Here is a 22163-nt window from a genome sequence, read left to right as displayed (position 1 = left end):
GAACCTCGGAACAGAAGATAGAATGGGAAGACGGAGCTGGAGAGAAGCAGAGAAGTATCCCAGCGAAGTAAAAAGTTCTTCAAGTGGCCCGCAAGTCGTGGGTGAGGACCCCAAAACACTCACTGCCTTATATAGGACACAGACTATAATTTCACCCATCCCAGTAGTGGCTAATCCATCTGACAGCCATAGTTCACAGTATCAGGCAGAGGTCTACCTCCTGCCAGACACTTTGCCCAGAAGCTTCTATGTTGCAATGGATATGCTCTTCCATTAACCGATGGCTAAGCACAGGAGAAAGGATAAATATTCCATCCAGGGCCGGCTCTAAGGCAAGGCTGGGTGGCGCAGGGCTGCCAGGGGGGCACCCCCGCTGCAGTGGCGCTGCGCCTGCCAGACAGCCGCAGTGGGAAACGGGGCGGGGGGGGGGCCACCGGAGCAAACTTCGCACCATGGCACCCGATATGCTTAAGACGGCCCTGATTCCATCTCTTGAAGGAATTAAGATACATATAAAATAGAAGGGGTCACAGAGTCTGTGTAGGTCCTCCCCTATCAACTGTGGGTGAAACTGCCCACATCTTGTTCGCTTAAGAATCTTAACAGAGGTGCACCCAATTAAACTCCATAACATGCTCCAGTGTTGCTGAATTAAAGACTGTGATCATCAAAATCTCTATCACAGGGTTTCATGTTACAACCAAGACACATGTGGGTTTATGTCATTGTGTGAAGTGGCTTCAAGTATCAACACAATTCAGACATGTATTACAAGAGATGTAATACAGACATGTATTACCTAAGACATAAAGGTGAAGTGTGCCTGTAAGATGCAATATGTTCTTCATTCAGTTTGATATTTAATGCTATTTATCCCACCCCACCCCTGACCTATTAAGAGATGAATGAAAGCAAGGAAATTACACTTAATTCGTTTTAATAGATGCTCTAGTAAAAATGAACAGAACATGTGAAAACAAGAATTACTGGTGCTTCCTTAAACTGCTACAATATACTACTGCAGTAAGGAAAAATATTAATGGTTAGATTACCTAATGCAACTTAAAACTACACATTAAATTGGACATCATAAATACAATCACAACTTGTTTCTCAGATTTTAACCAAGTACAATAGTGCTAGTACAGTATTGGTAATTCAATGTGAATGCATCATCAGCATAAAAAGAATGCTTATTGTACAGCAACTAAAAGTCTGAGAAACTGGATTTCATTAATATTCATGCACATAACCATTTGTTGATTTTTTAAATTAAAAAATCAGTTAATAAAACAAAAAAATAACCTAATTACACAAGTATCCCAATATAGCTGATGCTCTCCTGTCTTACTTGGTAAAAGTCCAAAATCACTGGGCATGGGGATCACACTTCAGCCGGCATTACTACTGGATAGAATCCATGAACTTCAAGACAACTTACATGAAACACTCTTGTATATCCCAGTCAAATGAATAGAAAGAGCTGCATAGTTCTGCCTCTGTGCACCCCGCTGCCTGCCATGAGCTCCAGAGAACAGACCCTACTTCAAGGTTATCACTTTTTGTTCCTGTGGTAGGAAGGCACAAATAATTGAATAATACATACTATTATATATTCAAATACTTAAGTATAAAATATTAAATTTTACATTTATGTCAAAATAATTTACCAAGTATTAGCTGCACCAATATTCAGGCTGTACAGAAAAACTGTACAAGTTTGGTAAGCAAGGACAGTTAGTTAACAATTTGCATGAGCAGGTGTCTGTAATTCAAGAAGTAGTTGGTTAGCAAACAATGCAATCCTCTGCATGTTTATTCAGGAAATAAGACCCAGTAGGTTCAGTGGGACTTACTCCCAGGTAAGTATGCACACAGGCTTGCATCCATAGACTTTCATAGTAAGTTACACAAATTGTTTCAGTCAAAGAAACGCCTACTGTCAGCAGTAATTCCCAAGTTGTACACCATGAGAAGGACTGACAAAATGTGTCCTGAAAAACTAAGCCGCTATGGCAAAAACATCTGCCACCCAATGCAGCAGTGATTCCCTTTTTGCTCCAATATATGAGCTGCAGCAACATCCCAAGCAACACTCCAAGATTCTTTAAAGCCTACAGCACAGTAGAGGGAGGAGGAATCCTAGAAACATTAGCACTGCCCAAGAAAGCACAGTGCCACCCCTACCCATTACTCACTGGGTAAAAGGGAGTGTGGAACACTTGGCAGGTAGGATTGGACACTATTATCCTGCAGTTGCAGAGATTATACTGTCCATTATTTTGAAAGCTGAATGGAGATATATATCTAAGTGAAGAACAAAGCATGCCTTTAATTTTAACCCAGAAAGAAAGACTGCTTCTCAGGTATCAAAAGTTTGAGCAATGCAAGTCTACAGTGAATATGTATAAATTAAGTGTGTGTGTGTGTGTGTGTGTGTGTGTGTGTGTGTGTGTGTAAGAGCGAGGGAGAGAGAGATTCAATACTGATTTTTCTTAAGTGATATATGTTTGAAGCACAATGCTTGATCTGAAAAGTTTAGCACACACCCAAGGGGAGGGAGAAATCTCCCCAGCACATCAATATTTCAGGTTTCCTGGCACTGTAATTTTTGAGTTTATCAAAGGTAGACAGGCAGCAGGAATACTGCATATAAGAATTCCTAATACAAACATTATTTAAATGTATGTTAAGTGAAATGTTCAGGGGTACACTTTGCCAGTATTAGGCTAAGAATTCCTAAGCAGACTTCCTAGAAATAGAACAGGATTGCCAGAATTCTGACAAAAGGTTTCTCCCAAGAAAGACAAAACATATATTCCTAAAAACTGCAAACAGTTGTCCAAAATTTGCAGATAGCTACTGCTAAAAGATGAAAAATCAAACAAAGCCCAGGTGCTGCTTAAAGTACTGCTAATCACCCACTTTCTCCTTACATACTTCAAACTTGTTAAGATTCAGGTGCTACTCCCACAAAGTTGTTTTCCTGAAATAGCACCCAATATCTACAGAGAAAGGAATTATGGGGAATTTCAACACACAGTTTTAGCGGCTAAAGCTACTGTGTTTCTCCAGGAGACTGTGGACTGTGGTAGCATGCAGAGATGAAAAATTTACATAATATTTTACAGCCTCAAACCAGTTCAAAGTTTGTTAGCTGAAAAGGTATTTCAATTGGGCCTTGTTTCACTTCTCCTTCCCTTAAGCCAGTGCCAAATTCTAAAAATCAAGTCAGTATCAGAACCCCCATATTTTCCTCATCTATACCAGGGGTTGCCAAACGGTAGTCCATGGATCACTGGTGTTCCATAAGCTTCATTCAGGTGGTCTGTGGATATGTGGTTGAACAGGCGCTGGCATGTCTGTTGCATTCAATATTCATACTGATTTTTAATTGTTTCCTTTAATTCTTAAATCATATTCTATTGCATTACAGTTTGAATTCTATGGAATACAATAAAATACAATGTATAAGAATTAAAAGAAGCAATTTAAATGCAATTTAAAAGTCATTCAGTATCTAATGCAGTGCATTACAATTGCCACTACGTGCAAAAAGTAAAATAAAACAAAACTGAGTGAGCCATAAAGATCCTCAGCAATTTTCAAGTAGTCCATGGAGGAAAAAGTATGAGAACCACTGATCGACAGAATTCATTTCAAACACAATTCGTGTGCAGAAAACCAACACTTTTGACCTCCTGCCAATTCTGCTATAATAATGCTCCCTGTATGTACAAGCATGAAAATGCATTAGATATTAATGTGCACCAGGCATTTAATATTTTGTAATCTGGTGCAACTTGTTCATGGAAACCTTGAAACAAAGCTGGTATAAAATTATTCCTTTTAGATTTCTTATACACACACACACACACACACACACACACACAACGTTCATTGCTCAGAAGTGCCCCTTTTCCCCTTCCAACTCTTCTCTCTCTGCTCAAGTTCAGCTTCAGTGAAGGCTGCTGGTCCCCAGTTTGTGATCAAGTGAGGATTCTTGGAACCTATAAGACACAATATGTTACTTGTAGTACTTTAAATAGGTATGACCCATTCCAGATCTGGCCTTGCTTAGTTACTTGCAATAAGTTGTGCCATAATATAGATGCCATCGAAAGTAATGCACATGGACAGAGATCTCGGCACTTGGATGTGCATCCCATGAAATCCCAGAAATCTTTGGTTTCTGATCTAGCAAACAATGTTCATATCATTTTCATTTCAGGGTGATAGATTTTTCAAAATTATATAGCAAGTTCGAAATCGGACCTGATCGTTATAATTCTGTAGAACTGTGCCTATTATTAAACCAGAATATAACTTTTCAGTGTTTGACCTTTTTTGCAAACATTATCCTTCTCATCCCCAAAATGTCATGCACCTAATTCCGTTGTCATTCCTATTTTCCAAACGGTGAACTGAGAATTGAAGATCGTGGCTGATGCTCTCTAAAGCCTATGAGGTTGGGATTTGAACCCAGGCTTCCAAGACTGATAGACAATATTCTAGCCACCATCCTAAAATGATTTGAGAATAGTTGCTGTGTTAAGAATGTTAAAATAATGGCTTGTAGTCATTCTACAATGAAGAGCCCTAATATACGAACTACACAGCACCTATGTAGCTAGGCAAAAAGTTAGCTAATCACATCTTCCTTTTTTCATGCTGTGCTACCTGGAGCCCAGTTTCTCAGTACACAAGCTGTAGTTTGCACCAATGGGCCACCTGGAGTCAGGAATTATCAGCCTTCTCTCCAACCTGTGCTTCGTTTATGAGATGTCCACTCATAGTATGTATGTATTTACAAATGGTTAATATTAGCCATGGACGTCAAATAACCCCAGAAATATAGGGAACGATTGCCCAATATCAGTCAAGTACTGTTCTGGGCTTTTCATGGGGAAAATATTTAAGAATTAATGGGTTTGTGTTACTGTAAATTGTATTGAACTTTTGCTTTACAGAACAAGCAAGATATGGATTTTATAAATAAATTACTATGGAAGCGTGAACAGGATTTTATCTCAAGCACATTTTCTTGGAAATCTGTTTAATTCTATTTTGCGGAAATTCTGTCAAATAAATTTGTTTAGTAATGATGTGTCAGAGCCAATTCTCCAAGATCCACCAGCTTTTCAAATAGTCTTTGGATCATAGTGAGTAATAGAGAAGCTCTTACCCTAATGCCAACTGAAGCAGCAGCATATCTCTTATCAGAATTTAACTCAGAAACCTGACTCTTGCTGAACCAATAGATTAAGCTCATAGGAATGGTTAGTGCTTGCTGATATATCACATATTTCCTTCATTATGTTTTTACTCAACAAGGATGATTAAACAGGAAATTGAAACAGCAACTTCCTCGCTTCAGGAAAAACACTAAGAAGTACCCTGCTGAAGCTCAAATTGAACTAAAATGCATCTCATAGCTGATAAGAACAAAACTAGAGTATGATCTCCACCACAGCTGGAATGTGAAACGTTATAGAAATAGTCAAAACAAAAATGGGATTGTGCTACCATGTAGGATTTGCCATTTTCTTTATTAATTTCATTTCACTTCCTTGACAAGCTATCCCAGGTGGCTTATAAAATATAATTACAGTAGGATCACTTCTTATGCAGAGATTATGTTCCGGGGGACTGTGTGTAAAGCCAAAATTGCATACAGTCAGAACAACCCCAGAACCACACTAACACACAAACATCTCTACTTTTCTGAAGCCAGCACACCGAGTGGGCCTGGCTCACAATGCAAGACAAAGAGCTTTTAAATTCTCCACCCCTCTTACTGGGCTCTGGGAGGTTTCTGGGAGATCTCGTGGGAGCCTCCCAGAGTCTGCACAAGACCTTCCCTGAGCCTGTTAAGAGTCTGAGAGCTTAAAAGTGCTTTCCGCAGTGGGAAAACCCAGTGCATAAAGAGCTTTTAAGATGCTCCCAGAGCCCAGTAAGCATTTCTGACAGCTTTTAGCTCCCTGTCTTGCATGCATTTAAGATGTGTGATATCAGGTTGCTGGCCACCAAACGCATAAAGCTGTGATCACCCAGGTTAAATGCGTGTAAGTTATGATCCTACTGTATAAAATAAATGCAATATACCATTTAAATAGGGGGGAAACCCCTACCAAAGAGTGCTTGTGAGGAGTCTTGCCATGCAGCTGCCTACAATCTCATCTGGCATTGTTTGTTTGCAGCACAGTCCCCTTTATTCAGATTTAAAAATAAAAATAAAAATCATGTTTTCCAGTCTGCAGCATTTCCCAGTTCACTAACAGGAAGTGCAGCCCAGGCTGACTCAGTAACAGTTCAGACTTCTTGGAAACCACAATAGGTTACTGGAGATAAAAATAGCAGCACTCATGTGTGGATTCATGAATGAAAACTGTACTTTCCTACCTGGTTCAATTAATCGAATTAATCCCTCGTGGTGAGCAACTTTATCTTTCCAACTCTTGGTCTTGTTTGCTGCAACTTCCAACTTCTTTTTGACCTCCTAAAGCAAGATTAGATTGGTTTAAGCATTAACAATACATGGATACTCAAATGATAGAAGATTTCTGCTAGTGCCACTGCCCAAACATTTTACTACCTAAAATATTGCACTAGCTCACCTCATATTGTTCCAGTGCTTCCTTCCTATCCAGTTCCAGTTGTTCTAACTGTTGCAGGGCAACTTGAAGAGCATGTTCCTTCATCATTCCCTGGTTTTCCAACTCCTGCTTCTCTGCTTCAGTCACCTCAATGGCCTGCTGCTGCTCAAAATGCCATTTCTCCAGTTCTTCTCTCTTGGTAGACTCTTCCTCCAGTAGTCTAGAAAGAGTTTATAGTGATTGGGAAAGAGTGTATACATTAGGAACAACACTATCTATTTGATTAACAATCAAAAATAGACAGAGTTATTCTCCAGAACTAATAAAGAGTTGCGTAGAACAGGTCAGTGGGAGGGTTTTTTGCTTTCATGTTCCCCCATATAAGATTAGCCGATTCCCATGGGATGGACTGACAGACAACTTTGGGCTGAGAGACTCAGTTCGCTGCCATCCACACTACTGAATGCCAGAGGCAGAAAATACAATGAATCAAGGACAAGAGAATTTTGCCTGACTGCAGAGATATTCAGGTTGCGTTGTCACTTTCCAAATCTATCTCTCTTCAAGCATTCCACTCTATTAGATACATGAATGGCAACTCTCTCAAAGATTTTATTCTTATTCCTATAAAGATATATAATGACCTGGCCTGAAGTCTCCTGACAGTCTCCTCATCCTGACGTGCCTGTTTTTCGTCCTCCAAGGCCTCCTGTAGCTGTTTATACATTTCCTCGAGTTCCTGGACTCTCAGCAAGTACTGTTCTAGCTCAGATGACTTCTGGGCTACCTGTTCTTCCATTTTCTGTCTCACCTAGTGATATGGAAGAGAAGGATGCTTCACCATACTTCACAACAAATAACAGCATTCATCATGATAGCCATGTTCAAATATATAAAAGGATGTCATATAGAGGAGGTTACAGGTAGGTAGCCGTGTTGGTCTGAGTCGAAACAAAATAAAAAAATTCCTTCAGTAGCACCTTAAAGACCAACCAAGTTTTTATTTTGGTATGAGCTTTCGTGTGCATGCACACGAAAGCTCATACCAAAATAAAAACTTAGTTGGTCTTTAAGGTGCTACTGAAGGCATTTTTTTATATAGAGGAGGGAGAAATATTGTTTTCTGCTGCTCCAGAGAAGCGGACATGGAGTAATGGATTCAAACTACAAGAAAGAAGATTCCACCTAAACATTAGGAAGAACTTCCTGACAGTAAGAGCTGTTCAGCAGTGGAATTTGCTCCCAAGGAGTGTGGTGGAGTCTCCTTCTTTGGAGGTCTTTAAGCAGAGGCTTGACAGGCATATGTCAAGAATGCTTTGATGGTGTTTCCTGCTTGGCAGGGGGTTGGACTGGATGGCCCTTGTGGTCTCTTCCAACTCTATGATTCTATGATCCTTCTATGTAAGAAAGATCAACCACCAGGTTTCCCATCCCCCAAACCCTCATAAGAACAGCTAGAACTTGGCCCCTCTTCGAGGTTTTTGGTTCTGAATTCATTACTATACTAGAGGGATGGAATACAAAATATTCAAAATTGCCTTTACTTCCAGCAATGATCAGCATGCCTTTGTTTCTTACATTTTAAATGAAACTGCAGGCTTCTGCAATATGAAATGTTATGTAAACTTTAAAACTCAGATGATTAACTGGTAAGACTTAGTTAACCCCTTCATCTTTACACTGAAAAGGTACTGACTTGGTCCCTTGTTTGTCCATGTAACTGCTACATACCAGGATGGAGAGTGGCAAGGGAGCGGTGAGGTCTTTGTGATACACCAGCAGGAGTACCAGATTGGCTTCAACAGTGTGTTTGCCTTCTCATGCCGCCCAGTATGCTGCAGCAGCTCAGGTAACTGAAGGACAGGTTCAAAGATGCCATACAGCTTTCTCCTGTAACTATGACGTCATCTGTCTCCTTACGGCAGTCTTTCTTGAACTTGGGTCTCCAGCTGTTGTTGCACGACAACTCCCACCAGCTCTGACCCCTGGTCCTGCTAGCTAGGGATGGTGGGAATTGTCGTCCAACAACAGCTGGAGACCCAAGTTTGAGAAACACTGCCTTGCCATTTCACAGTTTGCCTGCCCATTTCAAGCTTCTTTGCTTCCAAAGCATTCAGTCTCTCTGACCCAACTCTATCTCGTCATTTCCCCTTTACTGTTCCTTCCATTCTGCACAAGCTAATGTTTTTTTCTTGTGCCCAAAGAAACAAGGCACTGTACAGTATGATGCAACATTGACACTGACTCAACTGCCCACAAGTTTACAATCTAAACAGACAGATCTTGAGGAAAAGGCACACAAGGATACCACTCCTTGATATGCCCTAATTCCTCTGTGCCAGTTAGCTGGTCAAGTTCAGAACTATACATCACTCAGCAGAATCCTGAATCAACAACGTATGAATTTTGATTTTTGTTGTCTCACTTACTGCTTGCTTTGCTCTTTTTATTGTTTTATTTTACTGACTTTGTCACCTGGGATGCATTCAGATGCAGTTTGATTATGTTAGTGTCACAAGTTATGATGCTGGTGCTTCTGTCCCAATTTCTAATGTTGCTTTTACCACTGCAGGACATGTTGCACTATAGAACTGTGGCTTTTAAATCAAAATATCACCAAGTTGTGCTAAACTTTAAACTGCATGTCTCAAATCTCATTACGTGTGCAGTGGTGGCATGATCATGAAAAACATGGGAATATCACGATGTAAAACTCCCATGATTTTCCACGTTAATGGAGTTGCAAACAAAAATTTTATACTAAAAAAATTAACATGGAATTAAGCACTAAACTTTCACCAGATTTCTAGGAGTCGCTTTTACATTGTGTGGAAGATCACATAAAACATAGAAATTCAAAGTAAAGGAAATGTTGGGAAGATACAATGAAGTGCTGTCTGAATGTAGCCTTACTCCCCTTGAACTTACCATTTTTTCTCTCTCCAGCTCAAGACTGAATCGATCTTGCAGTTCCATTTGAGTCTGCAGACGTTTGGTCTCCTCTTCTGAAGCTCGAGCTGCAGCTTCCTCGAGTTGCTGTGCCAGAGAAGAAAGAACTAGATAGCTCCCACTAATTTATCTATATGCACAGATACAGATAGACTACTTCTCACTTTATTGCTGTGACATTTGGTTTTTTAAATTGTATTTTCATTTTAATGGTTTGTAAATCAATCTAGAAACAAAGTATTTTTGAAGGGTGGGATATAGATTAAAAAGATATAGATTAAAAAGGGACCCAGGTGGCGCTGTGGTTAAACCACTGAGCCTAGGGCTTGCTGATCAGAAGGTCGGCGGTTCGAATCCCTGTGACGGGGTGAGCTCCCGTTGCTTGGTCCCAGCTTCTGCCAACCTAGCAGTTCGAAAGCACGTCAAAATGCAAGTAGATAAATAGGAACCGCTACAGCGGGAAGGTAAACGGCGTTTCCATGTGCTGCTCTGGTTTGCCAGAAGTGGCTTTGTCATGCTGGCCACATGACCTGGAAGCTATACGCCGGCTCCCTCGGCCAATAATGCGAGATGAGCACGCAACCCCAGAGTCGGTCACGACTGGACCTAATGGTCAGGGGTCCCTTTACCTTTATATAGATTAAAAATCAAAACAAATATCTTCAATTAAGCTGAAATAATTCTCAGGCCCTGGAATCATGAAGCTGCAAGGATAGAAAGGTCTGAAATGGTAAGATTGTTTAGCAGACTTTACAGAGGCTACATTCAAAACATTCCTAACCAAGTAACTCACATCAACCAGAGAACAAACAAATTTAATAAATTGTTGTTGTTGTTGTTTTAAAAAAGGGAACAAACAACACAGACAAACAACAGCACACAGGAGAAAGTTACACCATCACTACCTGTCAAACAGGATATAAGATTAGTTTACCATACCTAAGCAAGTGAATAGTGCCACATGCCAAAATGATGGTCCTATTAAAAGCAGATAAGCCACAGCATACTCTGAGCCCCACAAAAACATGGGAAACAATAGGCATTACCAAAGACTCATGCACACACTTATGCGGAAGGCATGGGCCAGTATTACTTTGGTTCTCTGTTTTTCTGGCAAAAGCTGGAGACCAGAGAAGCCTACACTAAAATGCTTCTGTGCATAGATGGGGGAGTGTCTGATTTTTTTCCCTCCCAGCCTTCCTTCCAACAGCAGCAACAGCCTTTCTGGAGCTATTATTTAGAGGACTGAAGAGCCCCTGTGTGCTTTGGATCCCTGCATGTCTCTCCTACACATACTCCTATCCTCCTTTTTAGCCAAACTTTGCTGTCTCAAGGTGAGAAAGTATGCAGTGCTACCTTACTTTACACAACAAAGGAAGAAGATTGGGGAGCTGGACCCAAGAGTTATGAATGGTAACTGCTTTGTCCTTTTAGTGCCACCTGAAAATAATGTACTACAGTGGTACCTTGGTTCCCGAATGGCTTGGCTCCCAAACAAATCAGCTCCCAAATGCAGCAAACCTGGAAGTAAGTGTTCCGGTTTGGGAACGTTTTTTGGAAGATTCCGTGGCTTCTGCACTCTTTTGAGTGCAGCCAATTGGAAGCCGCGCCTTGGTTTTTAAACAGTTTCAGGAGTTGAACAGACTCCCGGAACGGATTAAGTTTGAGAACCAAGTTTCCACTGTACAGTAATATCAAAACACAGTTCCCTGTTCACTACGGCATTCCTCCTGATCCCATAACTCTCAGTCTATGTGATTGGGGTACGGTGTGGGGTGGGGAGAGATGTAGCTGTGGGGTTTGGATAAGCTACATGGCCTGTGACTAGCATCTTTGAAGTGGTGGCTGCACTGGGTGAAGTAAGACAAGTTCAGATCTTCAATCCATCACTGATACGATCAAATATGCCCTCTGTCAACAATTCAGTTGTGGGTCTGAATTAGGTGCTTAATGTGCTACTAATTTAAACTCTGCCATTTGTGAATCCCTGAGACTTCACATCTATCACAGGTGTTTAAAACCCAGCACGCAAATTTTCACAAAGTCTGTACCCTCAGCAACCTGCCGAAGAGACAAAATGTCAGACAACATTTCTACTAGTCTTTTGCATCTGTCAATTGCTGCACACTTCCACTTTCACTACTGCTTGTATACAAGAGTCAGCTGTTGTACAAGGGAAAACACAAGTACATTGCACACACAAAAATCAGATGTTATACAACAAGTGTCCACTAACACAACTGTTGCATTGGATTCCTTTGTAGCACAACCTTTATACTCCGCCAGCAGAAGGGCTGTGCTAGTGGACAGAGAACACCGGATACGGCTCTATGCATATATCACGTTTCATCTGTGGAAATACCATAACCATTCTGACATCACTGTGATCTAGTTAGCTAGTGAGGCCCAAGCATCCTTTTATTAATTTGAAGCACAGCTCTATTGTATTTTGTGCACGGTATGCCCATGCATATGTAAATAAAACAGGAAGGAAATGCCAAGGACCTGAAGCTTTTATCTTCTCCCAGATCTGTAAATTCCCTTCATGTTGAACTGTGTGCCTGTCACCATTCAGGAAACCACCTCCCCTTGACTGGAAGACAATCAAGGTAAGCCATGTTCAGATTACTGGAATAATATTGCAACACTTTTACATCAGACCCAGCTCCTCAATAAAATACCTTGGGGGCTTTATTATTTAGCATTTCTGTTTTGCATGAGCTTTAAAATGAGAATGGTTGTTGCTCAAGACACACAACCTCCGTCTCTTTGTGTGGTGGAGAAAAACTTGGAGAGTTTATTGGAGAGAAAGAACATCTAATCAAGAAGAATTGTTCGAGATCTTCAATTTCCTGGGGTAATACAGGAACAGAAATCTGAAGAAGCATCATTTTCACCACCACCCTTTCTTCTCTGAATGAACTGAATGTTTGATTTGGGAACAGGACAGTTCACAGAGCTTGATTATTTGAGACAGATTTTTTTAGGGCATAGTGCCAGGAGATTCTATTACATTGTTTCAATGTCTTAATCAGAGAACATACATTCTGTTAAGAAGCACAATTTGTAACAATATTTAACAGTGCATAACCCACCTTTCGAACAGTCTCCAGTTCCTTCTGCTTATTCTCATTTGCCACTTGGAGCTCTCTCATCTGCCTTTCCAGTTCCTCTTGCTCAGCCTGCAATTTCTGGCGTATCTCTTTACGTTTCTGTCGTGCCTCCTTGTGAGGTGGAGGGCTACTTAATCTCAATAGATTTACAGTTGTCTGAATAGCTGTTTTGTTTAAAAAGAAAAAGGAGAGAATGCACATGAACCATTTATCAACAAGAATATTGTTTCTAAGTATACAAATTCCTTTCCTGCAGCTGTTAGGTCTGATGCCATCTAGACTTTTAATGCTGCTTTAACTACCTACACCAGAGTTTTCCAAGCTGTGTGTCGCGACACATTAGTGTGTCAGCTGCAGTGTCTACGTGTGTCATGTGACGACTCCCCGTGCTCCCCCTGAGGCTGGAAAGGGGTTAGTTTAACCTCCGGTTTGCTTGGAAAACTGAATTACTGTGTCGTGAAATGATGCATGTCTTAAAAGTGTGTCACCAACATGAAAAGTTTGAGTTACAGGTAGGTAGCCATGTTGGTCTGATGTAGTCGAAACAAAATAAAAAAAATTCCTTCCAGCAGCACCTTAGAGACCAACTAAGTTTGTTATAGGTATGAGCTTTCATGCGCATGCACACTTTCTTCAGATACACTGAAGCAGAACTCCCCAGGCGCTTATATATAGTCAGATGGTGTGGGGGGGTATTACTCAGAAGGGTGAAGGGAGTGGGTGATTGACAGACTGATAGCTGTTGATGACCGTTAAGGACTGCAAATGGTCAGAAAAAGCAAGGGGTGAGAATTCCTTCCAGCTTTATCATGTATAACAGTGATGGGCAACCTTTTGAGCTTGGTGTGTCAAAATTCGCCAAAAAACCAAGCATAACTCAGGTGGTGTGTCACTTTGAGGGAAAAAAACCATGATTTCGCGATATTTATAGTTTAAATAACAAAAATGTATAATTGTAATATATAACTGTATTTAATAAACCAAAAACTAATTATTTAACCAAACCAAACCAAAAACCCCTTATTTATCACAAAGTGCCCAGAGTTGTTGAGCTTTCTGGGGGAAGCTGCTGACCAAAGTTTTGGAGGTTTTTTTGGGGGGTGCCCCAAAGCTGCTGCACTTTTTTGGGGGAAAGAGAAGAGGAATGAATGATGAATAATACCTTCACTAGAACTAACACGCAGCGGACATAGTCTGCCAAAGCGCAAAAAACCCAGCACAGAACGGGTTAAAAAACGAACACTGTTACACCCAATCATTCTCTGCCAAAGAGCCAGAAAAAAGCACAGAAAGGGTTAAAAGCCAATCTCTGGCTACCAGCAGCAACAACAAAAAAGGATCCGGGTTTTAACAGCGGAGACAAGCTGTAGAATGAGTGGGAGAACAAATGGGGGGGGGAGACAACAACAACAGCGCGAATGGGCTGATGGGGCGCGTGCCAGCAGTGAGGGCTCTGCGTGTCACGTCTGACACGCGTGTCATAGGTTCGCCATCACTGATGTATAATGAGATAAGAATCCAGTGTCTTTATTCAATCCAGGTTTTAAGCTTGGTTTTAAGTTTAAAAGTCTCCGTGGTTTTAAGCTTGGTAATAAGTTGCAGTTCAGCAACTTCTCTTTCCAGTCTATTTCTGAAATTCTTTTGTGATCTTGTATAGAATGTCCTGGGAGATTAAAGTGTTCTCCTACTGGTTTCTCTGTCTTGCGATTCCTGATGTCAGATTTATGTCCATTTATCCTTTGGCATAGGGTTTGGCCTGTTTGTCCAATATAGAGAGCTGAAAAGTTTGGAAAGCTCTGCCCTACACTGTGGTCACCAAACAAAGAATATCAGTATTTATATTAATTCCTGTTCTCCACAGAGTGGTGTGGGAGCCTGAAGTATATTTTGTCACCAAACCCAACCACTTTGTAGGTAGTCAGATTATGGTGATGCCAGAAAGATGTGGCGGTAAAAGCTCAAGTTACAGAACACAAAACAAATAGTAAGGCAAGGAAGAGCCAATGGGGGGAGGAATTCTTTACAGGCTGCAGGATTGCAGCCTAATGGAACCTTGTTGTTGTTTAGTCATTTAGTCGTGTCCGACTCTAGCTATCTTTAATTCCATGAAACTCTCACTAAATGTAGTGGGTCTTACCAGTACAGTTCAGTACCAGTTAACAAAAACAGGGGTGAGCTTTTGTCATATATGGCTTCTTGTTTTGTATCATTAAAAAGTTTTAATTCAGGAGCACCACATGGGTGTAAGACTTTGCATAACAGATGAACTTATATTTAGCAATGAGTACTCCATTATAAGTCAAGTTGATCTCTGGCTGAGCTTGAGGCTTGAACACAGGTCTCTCAAGTCCAAACCTGCTATGCACCCACCCCTTCCAACTCTCCCTATACAGACACATTCTGAGAAACAGGTCTGGGAGGTTTGCAGCTTGTTACTTTAAGGCTTGTTTTCTTATAAACTAACATTAAAAATAGTAAATATAGACACAGCTGTAGTGGTCCTCCAATACTGCTTGACATCATTCTCCATTTTAGTCACTAAAGCCCATAATTTTCTAAATTGGCACTATAAAAACATAGCCTGTATTTTCTGTACTACTGAAAGACCAGCACACTCTGCTGCTAAGCAAGCAGCCCAGTTATCAACTGATATAATTATAGCTGCGGCAGCTTCAATACCACAAAAGTCAAATGCTAGTTTATTTCTGTACTTTGTTGCTTCTTTTGGGTGGGGGGAGTTAGTGAGAGACACAGTGTGTAGAGAAGGGGAATTTACAAAAGTACCATTTTCAGAACTGAGACATTGTTCACTATTCAGATTGCTGCAATTTTTAGTACACGGTACTTTTTAGTACCGTTCATATTAAAGTAAGTTCTTGCTAAAGGACAGAGATTTCAAAGGTATCATTTACAGCGACTTCTGCAAAAAAAAAAAAAAAAAAAAGCCCAGCCCAGCTTCATACTGAATAAATGAAATTCTGTAATGTGTAGTGATGACTCATTTTTTATTGCAACAGTGTTGAGCTTATCGTTAATAGCTGTTCTTAACAGGGGAGCTGAAGTATTTATAGCTGTTAATCTGAGTTCACAAATCAGTATTATTTCTGAAACAAGATAATCAAAGACCCATACAAGTTTCCAGACTGACACTGAAAGAAATCTGTCAAGTTGCCATGTCTGTAAGAAGACTAAATAAAAAAATCCTTCCAGTAACACCTTAGAGACCAACTAAGTTTGTCATAGGTATGAGCTTTCGTGTGCGTGCACACTTCTTCAGATGCCTACCTACCTGTAAAAAGACTGGTAGCATGTGAGGTTTCATGTGTGGCATGTGAAACACATCATGGGTTAATAATGGATTGGTGTATTCTCTGGTTCTAATCCAAAGTGAAAAAGGAAAGGATGCTCCTAGTTTGCCAGTCTAAATGATAATGCCACTCTTTTTCACCTTATAATGCCAATATAATTATACATTTCATCATATATATTTTAGGTGCCAAGAAAAAACATTCCTCTTCAACCAGGCCCTTGGCTGATTAATATTCCTTCAGCCATTCTTTTTCTCTTTTCTTTAATATTTTATTTATCATTTTTGATTTTACAACAAATAAAGTTACAAATTTTAAAACATACAAATTAAGTTGACTTCCCTCCTCTCCTTCTATGGTCCCTTTTATTTTCTCCATTGTTCCGTATTTCCTTATTTTTATTCCAAAATTTCCTTACAATTATACTTTAACAGCCTTTTGAATATGTATTTGGGGAGGTGGGTTATTGTTGTTTTTGTTTTAATTATTTACTTGTATTTTTATCTTGTTATTTTATTCTTTGAACCACCCTGAGATGTTGTGATGGAGGGCAGTATATAAATAAAATAAAATAACACATAAAAAGCATTAAACAAAACTAGATTGCTATGTAGTGTACATGCAAACGTGGCAAAAAATATTTAGATTATTTCTGCTGTTCCTGATTTTTAAAAAGGATTATTTTTTCCAAGTATACTTACATACTACATATTTCCAAACATACTACATATTTCACAGCTTTCCCCAGCTAGTCTTAAACTCCCAAAGGTGTGTGTGATAACAAAGAAACGTCATTCTCACCTTGAATCCACTCCTGCCTCTTCTTCTTATCAGAGGCACTAATCTCATAACATTTCTCTAAGCTTTTTATAAGAAAGAGACATTTCTTTCCATCTTTGTCAGGCAAAGCCTAATTACAGAAAAACAATAGTTTCCTTTTAAATGATAATACAATAACAACACAATATATCATTGCACACACAAAAGTTTGCAAATATGTATCTTCTAGTAAAAGTTAGCTCAGAAGAACCAGAGAAAAATGCACACCCAAGAACTATATATATATGGACACCATTCTCTGCTTGTGTATAAATAAGCATGAATAAATAATGTTGTTGTTGTTTAGTCGTTTAGTCGTGTCCGACTCTTCATGACCCCATGGACCAGAGTATGCCAGGCACTCCTGTCTTCATAAATAAATAAATAACATAGTTATGTCTAAAAACAGGCTTCTAGTTTAAAAAATGGGGCAATTTTTTTCTGTTTTCTGTGATGGAACATGGAATAATAACATGGTGATCTATTGACAAAGTTTGAGAATAGTAGGCTATTGCCCTGTACCTTCGAGCATCTTCACTCTATAGCTATAACTTCTCAGTGACCAAGGCTGGGCACAAATACAAGCATGACCGTTAAGCAGAATGTTTCTAGAAAAACAGTTTTTCTGTTCTGGGCAGCCCCACGCTGACATACTGAAGTCTGCCATGGATGCTGCAATAGCCCCACAGTCACTGAGCTATGTGTATGGCAGGGGGCCAAAAGAAAAACTGCTTGGGTTGGGTGCCCTTGGTAAGACGCATCCAACCCCCAAAGTAGTCTTTGCAGGGACATGTGCTAGCACAACAAACACTACTTGCTCATCTCATAGATAATCAGCATCCATGATTCACTATGAATAAAGCTAGTGATGTATGGAAGTGAGAGCTGGACCATAAAGAAGGCTGATCGCCGAAGAATTGATGCTTTTGAATTATGGTGCTGGAGGAGACTCTTGAGAGTGCCATGGACTGCAAGGAGATCAAACCTATACATTCTGAAGGAAATCAGCCCTGAATGCACATCGGAAAGACAGATCCTGAAGCTGAGGCTCCAATACTTTGGGCACCTCATGAGAAGAGAAGACTCCCTGGAAAAGACCCTGCTGTTGGGAAAGATGGAGGGCACAAGAAAAAGTGGACGACAGAGGGCGAGATGGTTGGACAGTGTTCTCAAAGCTACCAACATGAGTCTGACCAATCTGCGGGAGGCAGTGCCTGGTATGCTCTGGTCCATGGGGTCATGAAGAGTCGGACACGACTAAACAACAACAACATGATTCGCTACAACCGAAGTGATTAACTTTGCTAATGACAATAATGAGACTGGAGCAACGTAACAGGGACACCTGCTCCTGATATTCTCTTTGCTATGTCAGTAGGATTACAGGAAGCTTCTTTGTCCAGCAATGGGTTTTACAACCATTTCGTGATTAATATTCATAGCTATTCATGCATTTTACACTTATGTACACTTATGCACGTTAATATCATTAGTTCTTGCTGGTTTCATACGCACTTGTTCCCAAAGCCTATCACCCTAAGCCAACATTTCTCCACACATACTGCGTGGTTCCGAGCTGAGAAGATCTGCAATACATATAAAAGTCTACCTCCCCCCATTGGAATTAATAGAGCAGCCCACCCCAGCAGGAGATTTGTGTCCTTTTATGCGTTTCTCTATATTGAGATGTAACCATACAGATGGTGACTATTCTGTTAAATATTCCAACTCTATATGCTGATAGAGTTATTAAAAGAAGAAACTAAATTATTTATCATATATATATATACACACACACCCCGCTGTTTCATAAAAGAATATCAAAGGAGTTTACATACAAAAAATGCATAAAACCATACAGTAAAAACCATGTCAAAGAAGTTAAAAACAGACAGCAATTAGCCATTGCGGAAAGATGTATTCTCAATTGCCTACACAAAAAAATTAAAGTATATTGGCATCTATCCTCTGCGGGGGGGGGGGGGCATTCCAGTGTGTACTTTTACATCGCATGCATATTTTTTTACCTCTACAGTACAGTTGCCATCCAATATAATCTCTCCTCTTTTGTCTTTTAGGTCTTCGCTAACATAGTACGATATAATACTGGGTTTTAAAACAAACCAGCGTTCTGTCCAGTTTTTCCTTTTGTGGCCCTTCTTCCACATATATCCCTGTAAAATAGAAATGGCTCGTTTTAATTATTTTAGCATTAGAATTTCTGGCTTAATAGTTCTGAAGCTAAATCCAAATGTAATTAATATTATTTCAACAGACATGGATCAGGTCCTTTAAAATATTTTTTTCCTATTAGTTCAAAGATAAATTTATGAACCCATTTTATGAAAAAGCATCAAATTAATTTCAGTTTTAAACCTGTCTTGGTTAGGAAGAAAATATTTCAACTATGCCTGCTGAAACTTTAAAAATTGCCAAGAACAATAGCAGCCGCCCTGCATAACTGAGGGAATATTGCTTAGTACCAAAACCAATAGGAATCAAATATATAACAGATTTTAAAAAACTGGAAGTGTGTAGTTTTCATATAAGCTTCCATTCAATGACCCATCCAGGTCATTACTTCACTACATCAGTCTCTGAAAAGACTATACATATGTACGTTTCCTTCAGCTATAATATACACATACCGTTTACAATTTATAGAGCAAATATCCACAGTATTGCTACCACTATCCAGACGATCTCCCCCAAAAAAGCTCTACAAGTTTGGCCGATGGCAGGTGTTGGTGCAGTTTAAAATACTGATTTCTTAATTTGGGGTTCAAAAAAATAGAAGTCATCTTATACATGGGGGCATCTTATATACAAAAAAATACGGTAGTTAGAAAACATTTCACTAGCAGGAAACTTATACAATCTGTACAATAATACCCTCCACAATTTTTCAGCAACTCTATGCCAAATGATTAATTCAGATGTTTTTTGAAGAGGGTATTGATAGAATGTGGAAATCAAGAACTGCAAAAGTGGAATAATTCCTGGCTTCCAAACCTAGTTTGAGATAAGCCATAGATGTGAAAGAGTAAACTATGGTTTGTGCATGACCTGCAATCCAAGACCAAACTGTGCCGTCTGATCATAATCTGTATGGCAAGTGCAAACCATGGTTTGTTTGTTCAGATGAAGTGTGAGTGTCCAAGACACCTACAGCTTCTTCAGGAAATGGAAAACCAAGGAGGACAAAGCTATCAATGGTTACTAGCCAAAATTTGTTTACTGTATTTAATTTCCAATATTTACAGACTGCTTTTCAACATAAATGGTATCAATCAATCAATGCATCAGTCACATAATATGGTATTTATTTAAAACAATAAAAATGGGCCTAATACTGTGATGACATTTTAAGTAATGGCTATATTCTAACTCCACTGTCAGAGGCTGTATGCCTCTAAATACAAGTTGCTGGGAACTGCAAGTTAGGCAAGGTTCCTTGCATTCAGGTTCTGCTTGTAGGCTTCCCATGGGCATCTTGTGAGAACAGGAAGCTGGACTAAGATGAGCCTTTGGCTAAATGAAGGAGGGCCCTTCTTAAATGTGAATGGTTTGACACCACATCTAAGCCACCACAGTATCTCACCTTGCATCACGCAAACATCACACTTCACACAAACCGTACTGTCTCCCACAGATGTGCACAATCTAGCATGGGCTCAGTTCAATATGCATGTATGTGAATGCACTCAGTAAGTATATAAAAGCACATGTGGTTGAGGCCCACAATACTTCATTAGCAATCCAAAGGTACTTATTTAACCGCTCCACATCTCATTTCCAGGCTTACAACTGTGACAAAGGCTCAGCAGAGGAAAATATATTTTCTCCTCCTTTACTTACAGGACATTCATTTTATTTATTCATATTTATTTTACCCTTACCACATTTGGGTCCTAACTATGAATACAGTTGTCAAAATAGCTCTACTGTACATTTAGAAAGCAGGGAGACCTACCTGCTGGATTTATCCACTTTGGGTAAAGCTATTCAAAATAGTATCACACAGAAAGAGAGAGAAATGCAAGTTTAAAGAACAGGGCATTCCATTATTTATGCAATCATATAATCTGCTGACTTTATAGACTACATTGACAACATATATTATGTAAGAGCAGTGAGTCATATTTATGATTGGCAAGTGGTACAGGGGAATCTAGAATCATACAAACCCAAGAGAAAGGACTTCCTGGTTTATTTTGAAGCAGTTTGTGGGGAGATCTTGCTTGGAACGTGTGCTACTCTAGTTTTCCCCCTGTAGATTCAGGTGATAGAGAATGACTACTTAGCTTATTTTGAATGGACTTCCTGGTTTGTTTTTAAACTTGCTCCACCCCATCCTGGTCTACCTTAGCAGAGACTGTTTCCCATAAAAAAACAACAGAGAAAATCCAGGATTTTAATGTAGCTGTGACAGGGCAGTAGCATATCAACCCAACAGTCTTTCAAAGTAGCCCAGGTTTGCTGTACAATTATACTGATGGGGAAGATGGGTTGCAGAGAAAGCAGGGTGGCAGGGGGGGGGGAATGACAACCCAGCAGTGTAGTCCAATGTTGTTATCCGGTCCCTTTGACTTTTTTAAATGCGGGAAATGCAGCTGAAGCCAACAATCCTGGGGCGAAGTTGTCACCGGTGGCATAAAGACTTAAATAGGTACATTCACATGGAAGGCTCAAATCCTTTTTAATCAAAACAAAACAAAAAGTTGGCTGTTTGACCTGTGCCAGTGACATTACTGTAGCCATTATGAGCTACAATGAAAAAATATTAATAACAAATATTTTTAGAATACACTGCTTGCTTTTTACAAGGATTTATTTAAATCCTGGATTCATTCAAGCATGGACATCTGAACCTAGGACCCTGTAAATCTTAAAAGCACTTGGCTCACACACTTGCTTTCACTAAACTTAACACCCTAGTGGTGTTTTGTTTAAGAAGCTCCCCTCGCCCCCACTCTCCTGCACCTGCACCTCTGAGAAGGTTCCTGCTTCCTCTTTATCTCCCCACATGGCTGCATGTTTCAAGTCATATTCAAACTTGAGGCACCACAACTAAAGCAGCAGAAGGCTTTAAAAAGTACTGCACTCAAGACGACAAGCCTGAAGAAATTCTGCAACACTTCTCTGTAGTTCTTAGCATCCCAAATATTAAAGGTACAGTATGTTGAATATATTACACAAAGATGAAAATATACTAATCATGCATGTTAACTATTAGCAAGTCTCCCATCGCCCAAATCACTGGATTGTGATATAAGGGTTAATGTGAGCACCTAAATGAGTTGTATTCTTATTCTCAAACTCTGTTTAGAAACACTGTGTTACAACGCATGGGTATGATGCATCCTCTGATTACACCA

At 39.8% G+C, this 22163-nt stretch overlaps 1 protein-coding gene across 1 annotated transcript in view; it reads right to left on the bottom strand.

The window, feature by feature from the left end:
• Positions 1-920: 920 nt before the first annotated feature.
• SWAP70 (switching B cell complex subunit SWAP70) overlaps positions 921-22163 on the bottom strand; it is a 35770-nt gene continuing 14527 nt past the window's right edge. The window contains exons 5-12 of the mRNA XM_035119357.3: positions 18813-18959; positions 16768-16876; positions 12641-12822; positions 9525-9632; positions 7241-7407; positions 6618-6816; positions 6403-6499; positions 921-4010 (exon numbers count right to left, since the gene is read on the bottom strand). Coding sequence (XP_034975248.1) covers positions 3898-4010; positions 6403-6499; positions 6618-6816; positions 7241-7407; positions 9525-9632; positions 12641-12822; positions 16768-16876; positions 18813-18959 — 1122 coding nt within the window. The 3' untranslated portion in view covers positions 921-3897. The remainder of the gene's footprint in view (positions 4011-6402; positions 6500-6617; positions 6817-7240; positions 7408-9524; positions 9633-12640; positions 12823-16767; positions 16877-18812; positions 18960-22163) is intronic.

This window comes from Zootoca vivipara, chromosome 1 (assembly GCF_965207765.1).
Source record: "Zootoca vivipara chromosome 1, rZooViv2.hap1.1, whole genome shotgun sequence".
NCBI lineage: Eukaryota > Metazoa > Chordata > Lepidosauria > Squamata > Lacertidae > Zootoca > Zootoca vivipara.
Note: the sequence above shows the minus strand (reverse complement) of the source record. Positions and strands in the feature narration are given on the sequence as shown.